Here is a 23,238-nt window from a genome sequence, read left to right as displayed (position 1 = left end):
CAGTGTTCTTGCTCCCTCCGGGCATGAGCTATGCAAAGCAGAAAATATGCAAAACCAAACAAATAATGTCTTCTGCATGAATTATCCAGAATTCACAGTCCCCGGGTACAGGCTTGTAATTTTTTTAAAGAAGAAGAGATTGGATTTATACCCCGCCCTTCACTTGGAGTCTCAGAGCGGCTAACAAACTCCTTTCCCTTCCCCTCCCCACAACAGATACCCTGTGAGGTAGGTGGGGCTGAGAGAACTCTTGACAGCTCTTATCAGAACTATGGCTTGCCCAAGGTCATCCAGCGTGGTGCAAGTGGAGGAGTGGGGAATCAAACCCGGTTCTCCCAGATTAGAGTCCGCGCACTTAACCACTACACCAAACTGGCTCTCCAGCGCCAGTCTCGAGTTCACCCAATCCTAGATCTAGGATGAAACTGTCCACGCCAGAAACACGCAGTGTAATGACACCACATAGCCTTTTTTCCTTTTCTGCTCAGAAACATTTTGCTAGGATTCACAAAACCATAAAACTAGTACCAGGAAACAAAACCGGACTTTGGATTACCATATTCATGTCAATGAAAGACTAAGGTTTTTCCAGGTATGCCATAAAAAAGAAAGGGCCACCTTACATTGGTATACAAGTTAAGTCATGTCCAGTAAAAAAAAATCCTTGGTGGAAAAAAATGGGTGTGTTTTTTTTTGTCATCTTACATCCAGGGTTGTCTTCTTTTCAAGTAAATAGGGTTGTTTTTTTCCCTAACAGCTGCTTTGGAAATGGAGGAGAAGTTTCAAAAGTTGTGATACAGGGGCTTGGGCCACATGGATCCAAATCATGAAATGAGCAGAGAGACAGCTGTCCTAACATTTAATGTCCAAACTGAGTTAAAGTAAAGGTAAAGAGTCCCTTGCTCGAAAGCCAGTCGAATCCGACTCTAGGGTTGCGGTGCTCATCTCCGTTTCAAAGCCGAAGAGCCAGCGCTGTCCGAAGACGTTTCCGTGGTCATGTGGCCGGCATGATTAAACACCAGGGTGCACGGAACGCTGTTAGTTAGTGTTAAGTATTTGCAGAAACCAAACCTACACATGAATGAATACCGGAAGCTACCTTATACTGAGTCAAACCATTGGTCTATCTAAGTCACTGCTGTCCACTCCGATTAGCAGCAGCTCTCCAGGGTCTCAGGCTGAGGTCTTCCGCATCACTTCGGACCCTGAGCCTTGTACCAGGAGATGCCAAAAATTGACCCTGGGGCCCTCTAAATACAAGCCCCAAAGTCTGCTGCTTAGCCATCTCCCAAAGCGCTGCTTAAACCAGCCTTTTGGATGTAGAAGACCAATGCACTTTATCTGCAAGCCCCTACGTTTTTACAGCACATTCAGAGAAAAAGAACTGAGATCTCTCAAAGGCAATCTCCCAAGAGATACAAGTTTATTTGGAGAAAGAAGATCACAGTAAGCAGCAAAACCAAAACAGAGGGGACGCAACATGGAGCTGGTTCAGGTTAGGATCAAGAAACGCCAACTGGAGGGAAGACAGGCTGCTCGACCAAGAGAGTAGAAGTGTTGATCCAATCCTGCTGGAAACGGCTCACGGCCAAGAGGGCACAACCAAGGCAACTCATTACCCAAAGTTAACGCCTGGATGAGGCCTCTCTTCCTTTTCCCTCAGTAAATTGTATCCTTATATTCAACCGCAATGTCTTGCTTACAGTTCCATATAATTTCAAAATACATTCAAACGTTTCATCCTGAACATTCACTTTGTTGTCACTGGAAGTTAATATATTTCCCCCTTAATTGATATAAAACCATCCAAAAGAAGAAGGAACAAACCTACGTGGAAGACCTCATTGAGTGTTTCTGCATACCCGGGGTCCTGTCTTCTCTGTAATCACATCTTTAGAGGAGGACATACGAAAGCGCCATAAAATTATCCTTCAAATACAACACTCCTGTCCGAACCAATCCTGTGGAAAAGGAGAGGCAGCCCTTCGAGAATTTAAAGAAGAAGGAGGCTGAGCAGAAGAGGAAAACAGAAAGCGGAGGAAAAGACGGTGTCACGCCGGGGGTCCTCTCCTGAGGGGAAGGGTGCCTCCGCCATGTCGTCTGAAGTCCCACAGGGGAAGCCAAAGCCTCAGAATTGAAATGGAGAGAGTTACATCACTCTCAACAACACTTCTCGGAGTGACAGCGTACTCGGATCTCGCTCTCTCTCTATCCCAATGCTCGTCACCTCCGCTTTTCCTCTCCGGCTCATTTCGGCTTCCCCGCATTTATCTCCCTCCACCCGGGGAACTCCACCCCTTTCCCCTGTCATCCGCTGATTGGGAAAGTTCCCTGTCAATCTCTCTGGTCCCACCTCCCAAGTGGGGTGGCCTGGGCGTCTTCGGGGGTGGGGTCACTTCTGGGAGATCCCGAAACTCCCCGTTCGCCTTCATGCTTGCCTGAAGGACACCGTCGGTCCCTCGGTGCTCGGGTACGTGCCAGCTTCCCCGGTTCTCCTGCACTCGTGCCCGCCCCCCTGTCTTCTTGGCTTTTCGGGACACCTGGGCTCTCTGAATCGCTTTCTGGAGGGTCTGTGGGTTCCTGAACTTGTGGGGGCTCCAGCGACGGGAAAATTGGAAAAGGAAGCGTGAGGAGTGCTTTCGCGGGGTGCTGCAACCTTGTGAGTGGATGGAGCCGAGGGAACGGGAGAAGAAAAAACGTCCTGAGCAAAAACTTGCTCAGCATAATGAAGAGTTACAAAAAGACAAAACGGCAGATGAAAAAGTGAAAACGGCGGCAAAGAGCTCAAAGCCCATAAACGGAGAGCTCTGCGGCTGGAATTAAAACGCAGACAACGGGGGCTGATACAGAGGAAAAAGGAGGGAGAACAAGAGAAAGCTAGGGAGCGTGAATGGAAAGAGAAGGCTGCTCGCCTGCAAAGATAACTCACGGCTGCTAAAGAGAAGAAGTGGCTTCAGAAACAGGCAGAGGAGGAGAGGAAACTGCAGGAGAAGGAGGAGAAGCAGAAATCCATTTCTGATCCAACAGTTGGCAATAAAGAACTGAATGGAACAACAGAGCTAAAGAACCCACCTTCCTGCAACTCATCCCAATGACACCACAGGGGCCCAGACATCCAGCGTTTGGCATGAATAATTGCGGTAATGATCTAAATAGTGATGACTCCACAGACTACGAGCGCCAGGCCCACAAGCCCATCTCTCCTTGGGTTACTGGATCTCTCCACTCACCCAGGCCCATCACCCACCAGTATTATAACCCTACGGAAACGGATGCATTCTTTGGGGTTACTTAAAGGTCCCAAACTGGAAGAAACCTTCTATAAGAGCAAGCCCCATTCCCAGAAGCATATGAGACCTGCAGTATGGCATTCACCAGCATTCCCAAACGGCAAAATCTACGGCAGGGCAATCACGGCAGGGCTTAAAGAGATGCCAAAGTTCTCTTGAGATTCACCGTAGTGATTTTGTCAGAGGAAATTTATTACTTTTAAACATATTTCCTTTTGATGCTAATAAACATTTCTGCTCTGTGGGAGCACTTGGGGGGGGGGGAGATTAAATTTTATCCCCCCCGTTTGTTTAAACACAGGATACAATTCACAGGACAGGCTCTCGGGAGGGAAGCAACAGATTTTCATACAGCCTGGACTGAGATGCCAAATTTTCATAAACCCCCAGCAGAAATACCAGCTGCTCCGAATGTTCGTTAGAGACACACCCATCTGCTTCCCGGAAGCCAGCTACGCGACTGTGGGCGCCAGTCTGCTAATAAAGGAAATGCTGCTGAGACAAAGCCTGCGCACGAAGACGGGACACGACGGCTTCATAATGATGTGTTCCACAACGATCCGCAACTCGGTGAAGAGAGTCCTAAAAAAAGAATGTTTTCCCTTGCATCAGAAACACGTTTACGCAGCGCCAGTCACATGTTGCTCGTTGAAGAGAACCAAACAATTGTGCTACCGCAGAGGTCGTTCTGCACTGGACTGCACTGAACAGTCTTGTATGGGAAACGCACGACACAACGTGGGGTCACAGCAGAGGCCGGGAGGCACAGCACAGCCCACGGATGCCGAGGGCTGTGCCCCGGCCCGTGGGCAGGATTTTGTGGCTTGTGGGACAATTTTTTTTCTGGTGGGGCTGAAGTTCTCAGTGCAGAAAGAAAAGCCATGCAGCCAACAGAAAGCTTTTACCAGGATACATTTCTAAATTGCAAGCTGTGGACCACTTTAGATGGCAGCTCTCAGCTGCTGCAAGTTAATCACTTCTGCCAGCCTAAACAGCACCTCTGATAACAAGTTGGCAGGTGAGGGTGATGACTTCTACAGTCAAGAAAGCTAACATTTAGGCAGGAAAACTCTCTTAAAAGAGACCCATTTCTTGACAAAGAGATAAAAGGGATCTTAGAGGTCACCTACTCCAACCCCCTTGCTCAGTGTGGGGATGAGTCAACTACAGTGCCCCACTCTGCTTAAAGGAGCACATAACTTTTTTAAGTTTTTAAAATGATTGAAAAAAGCATTTACAGGCAAAATTCTTGCGGGAGTGGAGGCCCCAAAAGCTCCACCTAGCTGTGCCATGCCTGCCAGATCCAATGTCTGCCCAGTTATATCCATTTAATAGTTGGCTTTGGGGCTGGACGGCCAGTTCCAATCCATGCCTTTCGTTCCAGCCTGGACTGACTTGCAATGACCCACAGCCCTTTCTCCCACAGGAGGGGGTTGGGCTTGTGGTAAAGCTCCCTTATGCCTTCAGGGCACTGGCTCATCCAGCTTCGCACTGACTACTCTCTCCAGAGCCTCAAGCCATTCAAAGCCCCGAATCCAGATAGGAAAACTTCGGGGGACGAAAGCAGAACCTCCCATGCACACCCGCAGGACTCTTTTTGCAGCAGGAGCTCCTTTGCATATTAGGCGACACACCCCTCATGTAGCCAATCCTCCAAGAGCTTACAGTAGCCCCTGTAAGAAGAGCTCTGTAAGCTCTTGGAGGATTGGCTACATTAGGGGTGTGTCGCCTAATATGCAAAGGAGTTCCTGCTACAGAAAGAGCCTCCCTTCCCCACGCTTTGGACTTAACCTCACTCTTCCAGGGCTGATCAGAAAGCCATCTGAGGAAGGCCTTGTCTTTCAAGATTCACAACCACCGAGTTGCAGATCACCTTTAAAAAATGACGGGAAGGCCCAGCGCCTAAAGCCCCCCCATTTCCGAAGTATAGTGACGATTGCGGGCATAGGGGAATTCCTCACTGGTTTCTTACCGACAATAAGGATTTCTGCGGGAGGAGTACCGGAGCGTGAGGAACCTGTAGTAGATGAAAGGCTGCAGCAAACTTCCCTGCCCACTGGAAAGAAAGAGAAGGAAAAGGGGGAGGCGGGAGCAGTTATAAAGGAAAGATTAATTTAAGGACACAACCCATGACTTCTAAACCTTCCACTTTTAATGCAGACAACCAGGGCTATTTTTGGGCAGGAACGCACAGGAACGGAGTTCCGGCTGGCTCCCAAGTTGGCCATGCCCAGCAGGAACTCATTAGCATAACAGGCCACACCCAACAGCAGAAACTCATTTGGATTGGCTACATTAGGGGTGTGTGGCCTAACATGCAAAAGAGTTTCTGCTACAAAAAAAAGCCCTGGGTTTTGACAACAAACAGGTAAACAGAATAAGAAGCAAAAGATGGGTGTGGCTGGATGAGCACACTTCTGGTAACACGGGGGTGTGGCCTAATGTGCTAATGAGCTGTGCTGTCAGGGGTGTGTGTGGCCTAATAGGCTAATGAGTTTCTGCTGTTGGGTGTGGCCTGTTATGCTAATGAGTTCCTGCTGGGCTTTTTCTACAAAAAGAACCCTGCAGACAACAAACGCTTTCGAACCAAAAACTTCCACGACATTGTTTTAATGCACACAAGCGATGAGAAACATGCAGATCCCAGTCAGCCTACTGCTAACCCTTCGTTTTGAGAATTTTGTGGCAGCTAAGAGAAGGCACCATAGTTTAAAAAAGAAAAGTCCACAACAACAATTTCTAAAAAGGGCTACAGAGGAACACGCAGCAGCAGCAATGCCTAGACACCAATAAAAGCCCCGGGAAACAAAGCAATTCCCAGTTCTGCTTGAATGTCCTCTTTTTTGAGACAATTAGGGATTACTACATTAAGCCCTTGATTAGGGATCGGGCACCTTACTATACTTTGGCATCTCTGTTCTATTTGCTTAGAGTTAATGAGCCTAAGATTACTTGGGTGGGAGCAAAACTTGTCCCGGTCCTTTTATCCCTTGCTCCCAAAAAATGAAGAACACAAAATTTCCCCAACCCTCAAGATTTGCAGATCTATGAGCCTTCTAAGGGGGAAAGAAGCAACTTTATCCCGGCACCACGAGGACCATAAACCAGGCGCCAAGCAAGCATCTCTAAGGAGAGAATTTGGTACCCCGGGCCTCACACACCCACACTCCTTCTGAAGGCAGGGCCACCCACGGGAGGGCCTCTGAAGATCATCAATGGGTTGGACAGATTCATGTGGGAAAGGGTGTGTGAATCGTCCCTAAAGCCAATTAGCCGCACAGCAGCTGAAACGGTAAAATTTTGCCAAGGACAGCAAAGAGTCATTGGCCTCGCTCCAATTAAACCGGCTGCAGACTTTGCACTAGATGGGAGGAGCGGCCCGGCCGTCGATGGGGCTGCAGCCGAAGTTCCAGAAACGGGAAATCCAAGAGTGCCCACCTGCACAGGGGATTTCAGTCTCCTATTGTGGTAAGCGGCATAAACCGAGCACCTTCCCTCGTCCCCCTCCCAAACACACAGGTTTCCCAGGAGGTTTCTTTTAAAGACAAGAACTGAACAACCACTGTGGTACGTCTGGGGAAACATCCTTGATTGTTGTGATGCTGCATACACTGTTGTTGTTTTTTAAACTTCTTATACAATGCATCTAGGCAAAGCCCACTGGCCAGTCCCATACAAAGTGAGTGTGCTGCAGCTCGCAGAAGGTGGCCAGTGCCTTTCATATAATTCATCCCAACCAAGAACGTTTGGGATGTGCTACGGAGTTGTACTGAGCTAGCCACTTCTGCTAGAAACCCAGCTTCCTTTGCCTACACATCAGAGATCAGTTACTTCATTTCACACTCGGGCCCCAGGTTTGCCTTCCCGAGAAGGAATCTGGACTTTCTTCATACACTTGAAAATTTTATTTCTATTTTTTTTTAATTTTATTAGATTTACATGCCGCCCTCCCCAATGGGCTCAGGGCGGTGCATAACAGTTAAATATACAATTAAAAACAATATTAAAACAACAATTTACACATAAAATCATAAAATACCGTATAATTATAAAAGTTGTCAGATGACTAGTCAGAACAGGCCTGACGGACAATTGGCCTGGAAGAATTGGGCCGAAAAACGTAGGGCCAGAAAAGCTGGAGGGGGGGGGGGACGGACTTCACTGCCTCAACCAAATGCCTGGTGGAAGAGCTCCGTCTTCCAGGCCCCGCGGAATCACGTCCCTGTCACAGCAGATGAATACAGACCACACAAATCTCCCATCGGAGGAGTGCAGCAGTCATCCTTGGACAGTTATGCAGCAAACGCTGCACAGCTCAAACCCAGGACTTGGGGGTTCTTCTTGCAGCTCAGCTGACAGCCTGGGGTAAGACCTGCGATTGGAGTCTCAGCTCCCAGTCGGTCAAGCAGGTCCCTGAAGCAGAACGCTACAAAGATACACCATGGCAGGGGTCCTTTCCTGCAGGAGCGCACAGGAGCGGAGCTCCAGCAGTAAAGAACCCAGGGGGCGGGCACATGCAACAAGCCCCACCCCCTGCTCCCAGCAGCCCTCAGTCAGAGCAAGAAGCAGCCAGGTAAGCTGCAGAGCTCCCCCTGCCCTCCGCGGCCTAAAACAGTCCAGTGGCACCTTTAAGACCAAGTTTTATTCAGGTACAAGCTCCCCCTCCTCTGTGAGGACAGATCTTCACGTCCCGTCCCCCCCAATAGCTAGCAATCCAAAACAGTCTAGTGGAGCCTGAGTGGTGGGTGTTGCCTTCTGACACACTTCCGGTGATGTCAGGGGGTGTAGCATATGCAAATGAGTTATGCTAATGAGCTCCTGCACCTCTTTTTCTACAAAATGACCCCTGCACCATGGCGACTTTAATAGCCTTGTATATTCTAACCGGGCTACGGAACAGCTTGATCATTGTAAAGAGGTCAAAGGATTGTCTGTCATACCTGAAAAGCATGAACACGGTCGCTGGCATCAAGAAGATTTCATTGCAAGCTATAAACTTGAGGATGTTCTGCTGATTGGCGTTTAACTTGTCCAAGAGATTTCGCAGGAAAAGGAGACTATTGGAACCTCTTGCCTTCAAAGGGAAAAATAAAAGAAAGAAAAGTCGACGAAAACGAACAGCTTCTGCACTCCCATTACATCATTAAATATTCCGCCCCACAGTATTTGCAAGTATTTTACAAACTCTGAATGCCAACATATGGCTATCTGAATTTCCAAAGTCTAAAGATTAAGTGGGGGAAACTGCTGGGGGCCTTTAGAAATATATTTCTTCAGAAATTTAAAAAAAGCACAGTCAACATACACATTGTGAGATGCAACCGCTGCCTGTAGCTCAGCTATGAGACGTAACAGGCCACAAAATATTTCACACGCTCTGACAGAAAGGTCATGTGCACCTTTCTAGAAATGCATGTATTGGACGGTTGCAACAGAGCGCAAATCAAACTGGCACTCCCATTCGCTACCCACATAAAAATGGTTCTCACATGGATATGGATCATCTACTTTTTAGATGTTTTTTTAAAAAATTAAAGAGATGAACTAACTCTGGGAACAAGGATTACAAATTAAGGCCTCTTGCCTAGGGTTCCCAAGTACTTACCGCGATTCGTCTGGGGACACATGATCCCTGGCCGGACCACTCCTCCCTGTAACGCACCATGCCGTCGCCAGGAAGTGACGCCGGGCGACGCTCTGACAATGGGGCTGAAAACTCGATGGCACCATCGAGTTTCCAGCCCCATTGCTAGAGCGTCGCCTGGCGTCACTTCCTGGTGACGGCATGTCAGAGCCTGGAGTCCTCTCCAGGTCCTCAGTCTCTGGTACAAGGAACAAAAAGCACAAAGGATTTATCAACGGTAGTCTGCCACCAGGTTACTTCCTGGGTTCCCAACCAGACTGGAGCAAAGTAACCGAAGTCTCCAGGCTAAACAAAGGAACACCAGACAAAAGGACAAACTCTGCAGCCTCCACCACAGGGCTTGAACAAAAGACACAATTGGTAGTAGAAAGACCAGCAGTCTTAAGGCACGAGGATTTAGGCTTTGAAACTCTTGAGGCTGAATCACCCAGACAAGGTAAAAATATAAGTTTCTTTATTTAAATAAGTTGTGCAAAATATAAAACACGAGACTTAGGTAGTGAGGGAATAAAATAACAAAATCTAAGCATTTCCAGCATAGCTAATACTTACAAGCAGCAAGCAAACAAGTTTTACCCGTATTAGGTTCAAAGAGGCAAAAAGTCCTCGAGACACAGAGTATAAGTCCAAACTGCATCTTCCCACCTGAGTGGTAAGTCCAAGTATATCAAGGCATAATGGAGGGTTGCTCAGAGTCTTAGCCTGGCTTGGCCACAAACTCCAAGGAATCCAAGAACCACTGTTCTTATAGAAAAGGGGGCATGAATGATCCAGGCCTGTTGACCATTCATGACCGGGCAATGTGATGTCACTTTTGCCAGTATCCAAGGTAACCAAAGTATCCCATAATACTTGTTTATGAGTTCTGGGGAATCGAAACTTAGAATTCAAGAGATAACCTGATTCCCCTCCCATCACAGGTGCAATCACTTGGGAATGCTGCTAATTAATTAATGGCCTCCAAGGCCGGCAGGGCCAAATGTCTGCAGCTGGGAAAGCTACGGAGTGAAGGTCATAACTCTCCCCTTTATCAGTATGTCCCTTGTCTCTAGGAGACTTCTAGGGCCTCTTCTGATTTAAAGGCAGCCTCTCTCTTAAAAGCATTCCTGGCCTACACAGCCCCAAAAGCCTCTTGACCAGAGTTTTAGTCAAGTAACCCAAACAGGCAAACAAAATGGTGTCTGAACTGCATTACACGGCATGGTGTGGCGCGTCTGTTGTCCGCGCAGGAGTGATCCTGGGAAGAAGTATGTGTCCCCCGCTGAATCACGGTAAGTACTTGGTAAGCCTCCTCTTGCCCCACTCGGACTGTTAAACCAGTGGGTGGCCAGTGAAACGGGGTGTCTTACAATTGCTTGAAGACCCCGGTCATCCAGGAATAGAGAAGACTTAAAGTACATTTTAAGTGTCTCTCGCACGCTTCAGAGCCCCTGCAGACACTGGGTGCAGGGCCCACTGAAAAGAACGAGAGGTCTGCTCTGGCGTGAAGCTCCAATTCCCTACAGTGGCTGCTCAGGCAGGAGACGTGCCCGGCCTCCTGCACCTTCCAGCTTCGCTCGGATGTTAAGCCCTCCCGGCTGCAGCTCGGGAGGCTGGCCCTGCTGTGTGCTGTGCCACAGCCCTAAACAATGTGGCCTGCCGTTTCCTCCCTGCGCCTCGATTCCGGGACGCTGCATCTCCAAGCCCGGGCCCCTCCCTCCGAACCAGGACGGCGGGCGTTTTCAGCCCCTCCCCTGAAAGCGCACAGATCTCCCAGCGCAAGGATGCCCACTCTCCTTGGCATCCCAGCAGCCCTTGTCACGGGACCCACACGGAGTAACGGCCAGACAGACTGGGGAGATGCCCTGGGGGGGGGGTGCAAAATCACTCCCTCTGCCACTTGCCGGACCTCTCCTGACCGAAGAGGCCGAGGTTTTGCCCCCGCCCTTCTCCCTCCCCACTGCAGCCTCCCAACCCATGCCGAGCCCCACTGTTCCCTCTAAGCTGAGTTAGTGTGAGCTAGCCCACAGTTTTTTAGCCTCTGGCTCACAGATTTTTGTTTTCGCTCAGGAAGGAGGGCTCCAGAGCAAACTAATTGCTGCAGCAGCCAAATCGCTCACTCACAACTTTAATGCCGGCAGCTCACAGAGTAGAATTTTTGCTCACAAGACTCCCCAGCTTAGAGGGAGCATTGCCCACGACCCCGGGAATAAAGTTCCCCAGGTTGGAAACGGTTGTCGGGAGGGGAGATCCAGGAAGCCCCATGGCTGCTGTCAATCTGAGGGACCCAACCCGGCGTGTTACACCTGCCCCCTTCCCTTCCCATGAGGAGCTTGGGAGGTGAAAGCAGCCCCGGGGACACGGGTGGGATCGTGTCCTCTTATCCTACTTACATCCAGGACCTTCTTCGTGTAGGTAGCAGCGTGAAGCAAAGAGAACAGCAGAACAGGGAAAATACTCACTGAGGGAGGTGATAAGGAAAAACTGCACACCTTTTTATCACACAGCAGCACATCCTCATATGATGAACATTCGAGTGCACGCTCCCACTTACAGAGTGTCAGAATGCCTTTGGTCTCCATGTGGTGCACCGGGAGAAAGAGGTTTCCAAGGAGGCCCGGCTACATATAGCTGGGGGTGCCATGCCCAGCCCTTTGGATGTGGGAATGGCGATTTTAACCGGGAGAACAATTGGCAGGGCCTAGAGTCAAGAGCGCACTTACATACTTTCTGAGGCTACTTCTGATCAATGCACCAGAACCGATGAAGAAGGGAGAGGATACCACTTGCCGACAGAAAGGGGGAACTTTGGCCGATTCAACTGTAAGTTCACTCCTCCATCAACGAGACCGAAGGTCCCAGGTTCGACCGCCAGTTAAAAGGATCAAGTAGCAGGTGATGAGAAAAACCTCCACCTGAGGCTCTGGAGAGCCATTGCCAGTCTGGGTAGAATATTCTGAGCTTGACACGAGTCAGGGTTCGACTCGGACATAAGAAGGCAACTTCCTGCAATCATCTGCAAAGAGGTCTCGGCCAGTGTTCCCTCTAAGCCAAGTGAGTGTGAGCTAGCTCACAGTTTTTTAGCCTCCGGCTCACACATTTTTTGTCTTCGCTCAGGAAGGGTGGCTCCAGAGCAAACTGATTTATGCAGTAGCCAAATGCCTCGCTCACAACTTTAATGCCAGCAGCTCACAAAGTAGAATTTGTGCTCACAAGACTCCATAGCTTAGAGGGAACATTGGTCTCAGCCATATGCAGATCTATTTGGGCAGTTGAAGGAGTCCTGGATTTGACTCCAGAAGGTTCCTGGGCAAAGTTTAATCAATAAAAGACATGTCAAGCTATTTTTAAAATGATTAACTGGACACAATTTTTGGAAGAGGTATTCCTCTTCTCTCCCCCTTTGGTCCCCCTTAAAGCGGCATCTGCGTCTCCAGCTCCGGCTGATCTAGAGGTAGTATTCTGACGCTCGAGTCAGAGGGCCGTCGACTGCCATCTCAGAAGCCAAGTCTCTAGTCCCAAGAGAATCACCAAAACAGTCTTGGGGGGTTTTAAGCACACAAATTAACAAGGTGCTCTTGCAGGCATAGCCAACTTAGCTTACTTTCTAATGCTCCTGCGACTAAATTTATCACCCATCTTTAGCAACACAAAGCTGCTAAAACTTTAGAGGCCTCCCCCCTCCATAAGCTGCTGGGTATGCCATATGTTCTGGGAACTGCCGGTCTCTGTTATGTGGTCTGGAAACAGCACATAAACTCATGACACCGCCATACCTCACTGATTACATTTTCATCCCCCCCCCCTCCAAAAGCAAAAGTCAACATGTGCACCCCACCTCTAGTTTGACCCTCACAGGAACCCTGCAAGGTAGACTAGGCCAGGAACAAGCGACCGATACAAGGTCACACAATAAGCTTTGTTGCGAGGAAGAAGAAGAAAAAGAGGAGGAGGAGATTGGATTTATACCCCACCCTTCACTACCCAAAGGAATCTCAGAGCGGCATACAATCTCCTCTTCCCCTCCCCACAACAGACACCCTGTGAGGTGGGTGGGGCCGAGAGAGCGCTTTTGAGAACTGCCCTTGAGAGAACAGCTCTGAGAGAACTTATGACTGACCCAAGGTCACACCAGCAGCTGCATGTGGAGGAGTGGGGAATCAAACCCAGTTCTCCCAGATTGGAGTCCACTACACCAAACTGGATTTGAGCCCCATATCCCAGCCCCACGTCACGCTCACAATCAAGTCACTCTGGAGTAGAAGCGTTCCAACGCCCTAAAGAACCCTTTGAAGAAAGGATACTTGTGACTGGGTAGGAATTCACAAAGATGAGGGAATACAGGAGATAGTGGCAGCTGTCCTCCAGGAGCGCCTGGGCCAGAAAGGCCCGGCTCAGCTGGAAGTGCGGCAGCCTCTGGTGAAGCCGGAGGGCGCTGGTGAGGGCGTTCGCCAGCAAGGCACGCTGATAGAAACTCGCTGCTTCGTGCAATCTGCAAATTATCAAAGGAGAGGTTACCATACAAACCGAGCCACAGCTGCCGGCCTTCCTCCCGTGAGCATTGCATCACCGTTGCAAGGGCTCTAGAGCCGCCCCGGCCTCCCGCACTCAGGGCATAATCACCGCTTCATGCTGAAAAGCAGTCCTTGTGCTTTGGTACTGAACCGTACAGGTGCATCAAGCGGGGATCGGGGAAGGATTCATGAAAATATTTGTGTTTCTTCGGAGAGGAAAGAATAAAAGACTATGGTGGACAACACCAGAATATTCGTCTGTCTGAAACTCGTTGTCTTTGGCCTGGATCCAGCAGAATGCTTCTGCAGGCGGAAGGATTTCCAACTGTGCATCGCCACTTTCCCTCCTCCCCTTTCCCGCTGCAGCTCAAGACGGTCCCAAAACATTTGGGGGAGAATTTGAGGAGGCAGAGGAGTGGGAGGGCGGGTTTGCACGCCACAGACAAAAACGCTTCTGCCCACAGAAACGCTCTGTTGGATCCAAGCTCGCATATCCAGCGTTTGGCAAAACAGACATGGAATAGTAATACTATTCAGGTTGAAAGATGCTACACTTATATGTGCATTTCACAGGTACTACTGCAGGGGACAGCAATTGACAGCAAAAAAATAAATAAATCAAAAGACTTTAATAAAGATAAATATCAAAGCTTGGAACAATAGCCTGAACTCACTGAATGTGCATGCACAGACTGCAAAATGGTCATGAAAGTTATTAAATACCCGTAAATATTTACCTATTGATTATGATAGGAGAGATTTCAGGAAAAGCTCTATTGCCCCACTGAAACCGACCAAGGTTCAACAGCGGCTGGGAAATGCCTGTGTGTTCTGCAGAAGCGGCCGCCCTATTTGCATTCTCTGTCCCATCTGATTCCTAATGTACCCCCCATCCTCTCCGAGGGCCCACACAGGACAAGGGCGCTGCGGCTTTTAAGACAGTTCTTATACATACCCTAGAAGAGGCAGGACAAATAACGCCGAGCAGTAAACTGTGAATATCCGGGACAGCCACATTGCCGTGTCCAGTTTATTAGCCATCAGGTATTGCTACAAGGAAAGGAAATGGAAGCAAGGATGTAAAATATCTGTCACGTCCAGTTTTAAAAAAATACCCTTGGGTTATGGATATGGTGAATTACAGGCAATATGGAGTGTGTGTGTGTGTGTGTGTGTGTGTGTGTAGTGCTGACAAGTCATTTCCAACTTATGGTGACCCTATGAATTAATGCCCTCCAAAACGTCCTGTTGTTAACAGCCGTTCTCAGGTTTTGCAAACTGAGGGCCCTTGTGGCTTCCTTGACTGAGTCAATCCATCTCATGTTTGTCTTCCTCTTTTCCTGCTGACTTCGACTTTTCCTAGCCTTGGCTAGTATTTGGAAGGGCAACCTCCAAGGAATACCAGGGGCATGATGCAGAGGCAGGCTAGGGCAAACCACCTCTGAAACATCTCTTGCCTTAAAGACAAGTCTAGCTCGCCACCTAGTGGTGCATAACATTAAAAAAAAGAGCTAGAACTTCTGGCTGCCAGACAATCTTAAGCTCTCCCGGCAATTCTACACACGATGCCATATGGTAAGTATTAATTATTTCCTAGCATTGTTGTCTTTTCTTTTCCAGTTAGTCTGGTCTTCTCATAACACGACCAAAATATGAAAGCCCCCGTTTAGTCATTTTAGCTTCAAGGGCTTGATTTGATCTAGAGCCCACTTGTTCGTCTTTTGGGCAGTCCACGATATCCGTAAAACTCTCCTCCAACACCACATTTCAAATGAATCAACTTTCTTCCTGTTAGTTTTCTTCACTGTCCAACTTTCACGCCCATACACAGTAAAGGGGAATACTATGGCATGAATGGTCACGAAGTGTCGGACTCGACTGTGCGACTGAACAACAACATGGCATGAATTAACCTGAACTTGGTCGCCAGCAACTTATCCCTACACTTAAGGATCTTTTCTCGCTCCTTCACTGCTGCCCTCCCCAGTTTCAATCTCCTTCTGATTCCTTGGGTGCAGTCCAATGCTCCCTCTAAGCTTTGGAGTCTTGTAAGCAAAAATGCTACTTTGTGAGCAACTGGCATTAAAGTTGTGAGCAAGCAATTTGGCTACTGCATAAATCAGTTTGCTCAGGAGCCATCCTTCCTGAGCTGAGACAAAAATGTGTGAGCCGGAGGCTAAAGGACTGTGAGCTGGCTCACACTAACTCAGCTTAGAGGGAACACTGGTGCAGTCTCCCTTTTGGGTTGATGATGGAGCCAAGGAAGAGAAAATTTCAAACAGTTTCAATTTCTTCATCATCAACCTTACGGTCTCCCAGAAATCCGGAGTTACCACACATTTTCAAAGAGGAAAAAAGAAACAACATGTATGCCGAGGCTTGTGATGGATTCTGGGGGTACCCTAGTGTTCCCTCTAAGCTAGGTTAGTGTGAGCTAGCTTGCCGTTTTTTAGCCTCCGGCTCACACATTTTTGCCTTAGCTCAGGAAGGATGGCTCCAGAGCAAACTGATTTAGCCAAATCGCCCGCTCACAACTTTAGTTGTGCCAATAGCTCACAAAGGTGAATTTTTGCTCACAAGACTCCACAGCTGAGAGGGAGCATTGGCGCCCTATTGCTCTGCTATCAGCCATGACAGCTAACATGTGGGCGGACTCTCTCCAGCACTACCAGGCAACAGGCTGAAAGGACCCAAACCAATCCTCACTGTGGTTCCAGCCCAAAGGAAGCCTTGCCTTGTCCAGAGCACAAGGGTATTTGGTTTGCCTCGTAGCTAGGACAGCAGGCAGCTTATCTGAGCTTTCGGTTCCTCAAGCCTCTGCAAGCCCAGGCAACAGTCCTGACAGATTTACTACAGGAAACATATTGGCACACCCCCCACAGAAGAGTGCATCCAAGGCACTTACAACCGCTGCAGGGAGTTTCCCACAGTCACCTAAAACAGCCTGGGAGTCCTTTGCTATGGGCCAGGAGTCCTTTGCTATGGGCCAGGAGTCCTTTGCTATGGGCCAGGCGTAACAGACCCCAACACGGGCGGGAGGGGCACGTCTCATGCTGAACCTGTCAGGCAGCCATTAACAAAGAGACGAACATTGCTGGGCACTTGCTTGACCCTGAAGGCACCTGGCAGGGGGCGAAATTCACCTCTACTGACTCTCAGACCTGCTCCAACACGATCAAAACATTTCTGACTGTATTTCCCCAGGGCTGCGCCTCACGGTGCTGCTCTAGCCCCGCGAGAAAGTTTCAATCACGTGCTAAAGCAAGCGCCGAGTGAAAGCATAGGAGCCAGGACCAGGCCTGCCCAGACTGTGACTCAGTTACCCACCACACCACATGTGGCGGCTCTAGGAGGGCTTTATTAACACCCTCCCATTTTGCCACTGCTTGCCTGGGACTGAGAGAAGAAGGTTCCGCCTTGTGTTGCTTTTCTTTAACTTCATTTATTAAAATCTTCTGGATGTTTGTTTGGATTTTACTGGTGAAGGGAAATAGGCTGAAAAGGTGTACGTTTGAATACAACCACTTTCTTATCTGGCACGGGTACAGCTGTCGTGATCCGCCCTGAGCCCACTTGGGGGGGGGGGGGGGCGGAATATAAGCTGAAATAAATAAATTAATTAAATAAGGTGGCCACCAGTCCGGGCACACTCCAAACTGCACCTGGGAGGCCGCCACCGCCATTGTAGGTGGCAACCAGCCCAGGCTTGGTGTAAGCCACCACACAGAGAAGCCACTTATTTCAGTCCGAGAGCAGAAGGTGGTTGGGAAGCGATACACAAAAGGGAAGTCTCGCCCGCCCCGTCTGTTTTGCCCAAAGCCCTGCCAGCCTGCCAAGTACAAGGGGCAGGACACATCTGGTTTTTACACAGCCACACCCACCCCATGCAGGAAAACACAAAACAGACGGGCAGGATGCTGGCTGCCCTCCCCACCCCCTGCCACAAGTTCCTAAATACGCCCACAGATGATCTACTTGCAGATCTCGGAAGCGTCCTTCTCAACATGCATGTGCTACAGGACTGGCTGTGGGGCCAGCGGCCCAGGCGGTTTTTGCCACACTGACTGAAGTGGGGGGGGAAGAAGAAGAAGAAGAGGAGGAGGAGGAGGAGGAGGAGGAGATTGGGTTTATACCCCGCCCTTCACTTGGAGTCTCAGAGCGGCTTACAAACTCCTTTCCCTTCCCCTCCCCACAACAGACACCCTGTGAGGTGGGTGGGGCTGAGAGAACTCTGACACAAACTGCTCTTTCAGGAACAGCTGTGCCAGAGCTTGTGACTGACCCAAGGTCACATCAGCAGGTGCAAGTGGAGGAGTGGGGAATCAAACCCGGTTCTCCCAGATTAGAGTCCGCGCACTTAACCACTGCACCAAACTGACTTCCACCTAAGGCATGCTTAGGTGGAAGTCAGCCTTACTAAAATCAGCAGGACTTCATTTTGTACCCGTTTGGTTCCAATGCATTAATTCCCAGCCACCCTGGAGAAGCCAAGCAGCCTCACATTTGGTCACAAAACAAGAGGGGTCACAGGTATCCAATAGGAAAAACGCATAAGCAATCCTGTGATGTAAACATTATCAGATGATTTATATTACTTTCAAGACTTATAAAATTACAAAAAGTTTTATCAATTGCACAATATTGTGAACAACAGGTCCAATATAGTTCAACATAATGAGTATCCGGTATAGACTCATTTCAACTTTACAGTCTTCCTCAGATGTAATTCTATACTGAAGGGAGAGGTCAGCATCTTAATCCAGTTTAATATTGTAATTTTCTTCATAGTATCCCGGAAAAACCAAGGTAAATGAAAATTCATATGTAGCTGCATGGAAATTAATTATTTCAAACCATAATATCTTAATAATTAGTTTCAAAATTTAGAAAACTTACTTCTGGATCATACCAGGTGTTTACATGTGGAGCAAGCCCATAGGTTTCAAAAAAGCCTCCTGGATTTTGTTGGCACTGCTCTCCTAAACACTGTTCATTTTCTTTTAGTAGTAGCAAACAAGTCTTCATTTCACCTGGCTAGAAGCCCTTATTTTGTGGCTGGTATAAAGCTCTCTACATCAATCCAGATTCCATAAAGGTTCTACTTGATTAACTCCATGCAGCTGTGCAATGAATAACATACTCTTAAAGTAACCTAACATTATTACAGGCTGAACCTCTATATGTATTTACTGTTGAGTTATCATATAATACTTGTTTAGTCTATTATGTGTATATATATATATATGTTTTATCATTCCCAAATATAATAGTACAAAACAAGAGGGGTCACAGGTATCCAATAGGATATGATAACTCAACAGTAAATATATATAGAGGTTCAGCCTGTAATAATGTTAGTTTACTTTAAGAGTATGTTATTCATTGCACAGCTGCATGGAGTTAATCAAGTAGAACCTTTATGGAATCTGGATTGATGTAGAGAGCTTTATACCAGCCACAAAATAAGGGCTTCTAGCCAGGTGAAATGAAGACTTGTTTGCTACTACTAAAAGAAAATGAACAGTATTTAGGAGAGCAGTGCCAACAAAATCCAGGAGGCTTTTTTGAAACCTATGGGCTTGCTCCACATGTAAACACTTGGTATGATCCAGAAGTAAGTTTTCTAAATTTTGAAACTAATTATTAAGGTATTATGGTTTGAAATAATTAATTTCCATGCAGCTACATATGAATTTTCATTTACCTTGGTTTTTCCAGGATACTATGAAGAAAATTACAATATTAAACTGGATTAAGATGCTGACCTCTCCCTTCAGTATAGAATTACATCTGAGGAAGACTGTAAAGTTGAAATGAGTCTATACCGGATACTCATTATGTTGAACTATATTGGACCTGTTGTTCACAATATTGTGCAATTGATAAAACGTTTTGTAATTTTATAAGTCTTGAAAGTACTATAAATCTTCTGATAATGTTTACATCACAGGATTGCTTATGTGTTTTTCACATTTGGTCACAGCCCTGCTTATCTGCCCCAGGAAGCAGGCTTGCGTTCGTGCAAGACAGTGAAATTTTTCAGTAAAACGCTCAGGACTATATACTTTACGCATGGTCTGTTGCTCGCTATATTCCGAAAGCCCATTTTGTTGGCGTTAGGGTCGACAACGGCGCAATCAAACACCCATCCGTCGAGCTTTTTTGGTTCAGAAACTATAACAAGGTAGGCTTGCACTCTGGCATCTCTGTTTTTAAAACAGGCACCCAAAGTTGAGTTTGCTCTTTCACCCTGACCGGCAAATTTCCGCCCACAGCAGCAGACAGGAAAGGAGCAAAGGAGGTCCCAAGAAAGAGAAACAATGTTGCACTCCAAGAAGGAGAGCCCAAGATAGATTTAGAGAGAAGTCTTATCAGTGGCTACTAGCCATGGTGACTATGAGGCACCTCCACATTCAGAGGCACTAAAGCACCCTGCACATGCTCAGAGGAACCCTTTATAAGCACTAAGCCTCTGAATCCCAGTGCCAGGAGGCAACATCAGGGGAAAGTCTCGGCCTCTAAGCCCTGTTGTTGGCCGCCCAGAGGAACTGTCTGGCCACTGTGAAAGACAGGATGCTGGACTAGAAGGGATATTGGTCTGATCCAAAAGGGCTCTTCTTAAGCCCAACAAGGTCACCAGAGGTAAAGAAGGTGAGCCTTCCACCCCCTTAGGAGCACAGGGAATGGCAGAAGGGGCTGCATCTCACGCAGGAACCAAAATGCCCTCTCTTCCAACGCAACCCAAAAGGCCCTGGAGCTTTTACCCCAAGAGGCGTATCTGATCATCCAACAAGTATAAAAAGCGCCCTGCACATGCTCAGAGGAACTCATACAGCTTTGTCAGGACACAAGCATTGTTTCAGTGGGGCTGCTACAAACTTGTAAGAGAGCCTTCACCTTTGGTTCCATCCCATCATATGAATGAGCCTGCAGTCCAACAAAGCCCCCACCCACCCCCAACTCATGGAAAGCATAACAATGTTTCCCAAAATACTTGGGTGCTGGGCTTTGAGAACAGGTTCGGGGGCTAAGCATTTACTTCTCACAAGCTCTGGATAAAAGGTGGAAGATCTGAGTTCAGATCTTCACACTGCCCTGAAGCTTGCTAGGTGCCCTTGGGCCAGTCACACAAGGTCGCTGAGAGGACACAGAGGAGGAGGGCACCTTTTCTATGAGGAAAGGATGAGGAGACTGGGGCTTTTCAGCACGACAGGGGTTTATGCAATTGTGCACAGGATGGGGGGGGGTGGGTGGGGGTGGCAGGGAAAAGTTTTCTCAGAACTCAGGGGTACCCAACGAAACTGATGGGCAGTAGATTCGGGACAGACTCATCGAGTAATTACACGATACAATTTGCTGGCAGAGAATATAGAGATGACCGTAACCATACATAGCCTTAAAAGGAGATCAGACAGACTCATGGAGGAGAAGCCCACCAATGTCTATTCGCCCGGGGTGTCTAAAGAGAGCCTCCAAACACACAGGGCAGGAAGTAAACCTCTGAATACCACTGCTGGGAGGCAGCACCTGCCGAGGGCCTTGACTTCTGTGCCCTTTTGGTCGGCCCTCAAGAGCAACTGGTTGGACTCTGTCGGAAGCAGCATGCCAGACGACACCCACGCCCCTGAGCTCCCTGGAGAAAGCCGGTTGCACACTGCAGTGGCCAAAGCATCAGACTAGGGATCTGAGAGACCCGGGTTCGAATCTCCACCCCGCTACATAAGCTCAGTCAGCCGTTTTAGGCCAGCTCCACTCCCTTCCTCTTCCCAGTCTACCTCCCAGGGCTGTTGTCGGCATGAACGGGAAATGGGGACGACGGCACAACACCACCCGGAAACCCTTGATAAGAACAGTCTTCTTGACCCCACCTTTGGAGCCAGATCCCCTGCCCCGCCGCTCCACCCGAGAGGACCCCCAAGGGGGTGGCGGCGCCCCAGAAAGCCCTTCTGCAAGGCTGCCATTCCCACGGGCTCAGCCGCGAGGGGTCTGAAACCGGTTTAAAGCTGCTGCCCCGTGTAGACAGGCCCGGGACAGGGGCCACAATCGCTCCCAGAGGCTGGGGGGAGCGAGGGGCGGCGACCGGCCCCGGACTGAGTCCCCCTTCTCGCACTCACCACGGCTCCCCCCGCGGCGCCTCCCTGCATGGGCCCGTTCTGCGCCGTGTCCGCCATGCCGCCGCCACAGCCCGGGAAGGAGAGGGTTAATCCACCGGGAGAGAGCGGGGGGGGGGGAGGCCGCCCCGCGGGCCACGCAGAGGCAGCGCGAGCCGGTTCCGGGCGGAAGGGGGGCAAGAGGAGGGCGACAACGGCCGCCGAGTGCGCCACACGCGCCAGAACCTTCCGGCAGCGAACAAGGACCAGTCAGGGCAGCCCCCGGCCGGCGGAACGGCTCGGCGGTGCGCACGCGCGCGAAGGGAAACCTCATCCGGGTAGTCAGGCCCGGAGCATGACGGGGCATGTAGTGCTCCTCGCTTCCCTCCAGGCCTGCTTGGGGGCTTGTCGGCCGGCACCGCCTTCTTCCGCTCCCCGCCGCGCCTTTGCACGCCTTGGCCGTGACTCTGCAATCCTGGGACCGGTTTTTCCACTGGCAGGGCTGGTGCACAGGAGCGTTTTCGCTGAGCCGTTTTCTGTGGGTGCCTAAGATGCTGGTGCCACTTTGGTGTAGTGGTTAAGAGCAGCGGACTGTGCAATCAGACAGCTTATTACCAAACGGGACTTGATCATTAGTGTTCCACATGGTCCCCATTCATAGACTACATGGCATGGCCTTACAAGCCATACCTTATGTGTGATACCCTGTATTAGGTTTTAATGCTCACTTATTTATTGCCTATTGAATAGATGTTGAACAGTAGGTTGCATTCAACTTGTCCTAACATTAAACTTGATTGGGCTCTTTTTGTAGCAGGAATTCCTTTGGATATTAGGCGACACACCCCTAATGTAGCCAATCCTCCAAGAGCTTACAGTAGCCCCTGTGAGAAGAGCTCTGTAAGCTCTTGGAGGATTGGCTACATTAGGGGTGTGTCGCCTAATATGCAGAGGAGTTCCTGCTACATAAAGAGCCCTGTTTTTTTATGAATGTTTATCAGATGTCAATTGGATCGGAATTGTTAAAATAAATTTTAAAAATTATAAATAAATTAAAAAAGAGCAGCGGATGCTAACCTGGAGATCCGGGTTTGATTCCTCACTCCTCCTCCACATACAGCCAGCTGGGTGACCTTGGTCAGCCACAGTTCTCTCAGAGCTGTTCTCTCAAGGGCAGTTCTCTCAGATCTCCCTCAGCCCCACCTACCTCACAGGGTATCTGTTGTGGGGAGAGGAAGGGAAGGTGATTTGTAAGCCACTTTGAAACCCCTGAAGGTAGAGAAAAGCAGGGTATAAAAACGAACTCTTCTTCTTCCCCCGAGGATGGCAACGCCAACACCGATGCAGAAAGTAGGTGGAAAGATGCAACCGGTGCAGCTTTCCCTGAGGAAAGATTAAATCAATGGGAAAGCTTTCCTGTGCATGTATGTTTGGAGGGGGGGGGGAGAAACAGAGTTTCTGCTTTCCTTCCCCTCCATGTGCAACAGGTAAAGCTTCCCCATTCCCTGCTGCTAACCGCAGGAGAAGGTGCACCTGTTGGAATTCTCTAGCTCCCTCCAAGCAAAAGGATTTAGGAAGGAGCTCTCTACAAGAAATTAGAACCTAGGTGTTCCTAGCCTTTCCTCTCCTTCTCACAGAACATCCTGTATGCATTAATTCAATACTCCATATAGTCCAATATTCACATCTGCCACTTAAGATGCTTTAGAGCCTCTCTCCTG

The 23,238-nt window shown here is 48.9% G+C and overlaps 1 protein-coding gene across 1 annotated transcript; it reads right to left on the bottom strand.

Annotated features, from left to right (window-relative positions):
- Nucleotides 1–1,413: 1,413 nt before the first annotated feature.
- Nucleotides 1,414–21,844, bottom strand: TMEM33 (transmembrane protein 33). The gene is made up of 7 exons (XM_015413740.1): nucleotides 21,542–21,844; nucleotides 14,383–14,477; nucleotides 13,218–13,405; nucleotides 11,307–11,374; nucleotides 8,231–8,364; nucleotides 5,263–5,346; nucleotides 1,414–3,872 (listed from the first exon to the last, which is right to left on the bottom strand). Exons 1-7 carry the CDS (start codon nucleotides 21,596–21,598, stop codon nucleotides 3,743–3,745), a joined length of 756 nt encoding a protein of 251 aa, XP_015269226.1. The 5' UTR covers nucleotides 21,599–21,844; the 3' UTR covers nucleotides 1,414–3,742.
- Nucleotides 21,845–23,238: the final 1,394 nt, after the last annotated feature.

This window comes from Gekko japonicus, unplaced genomic scaffold, assembly GCF_001447785.1.
Source record: "Gekko japonicus isolate JY-2015 unplaced genomic scaffold, Gekko_japonicus_V1.1 scaffold670, whole genome shotgun sequence".
NCBI classification, from domain to species: Eukaryota; Metazoa; Chordata; class Lepidosauria; order Squamata; family Gekkonidae; genus Gekko; species Gekko japonicus.
The sequence above is the reverse complement of the archived record's forward strand: the minus strand, read 5'-3'. Positions and strand labels throughout refer to the sequence as shown.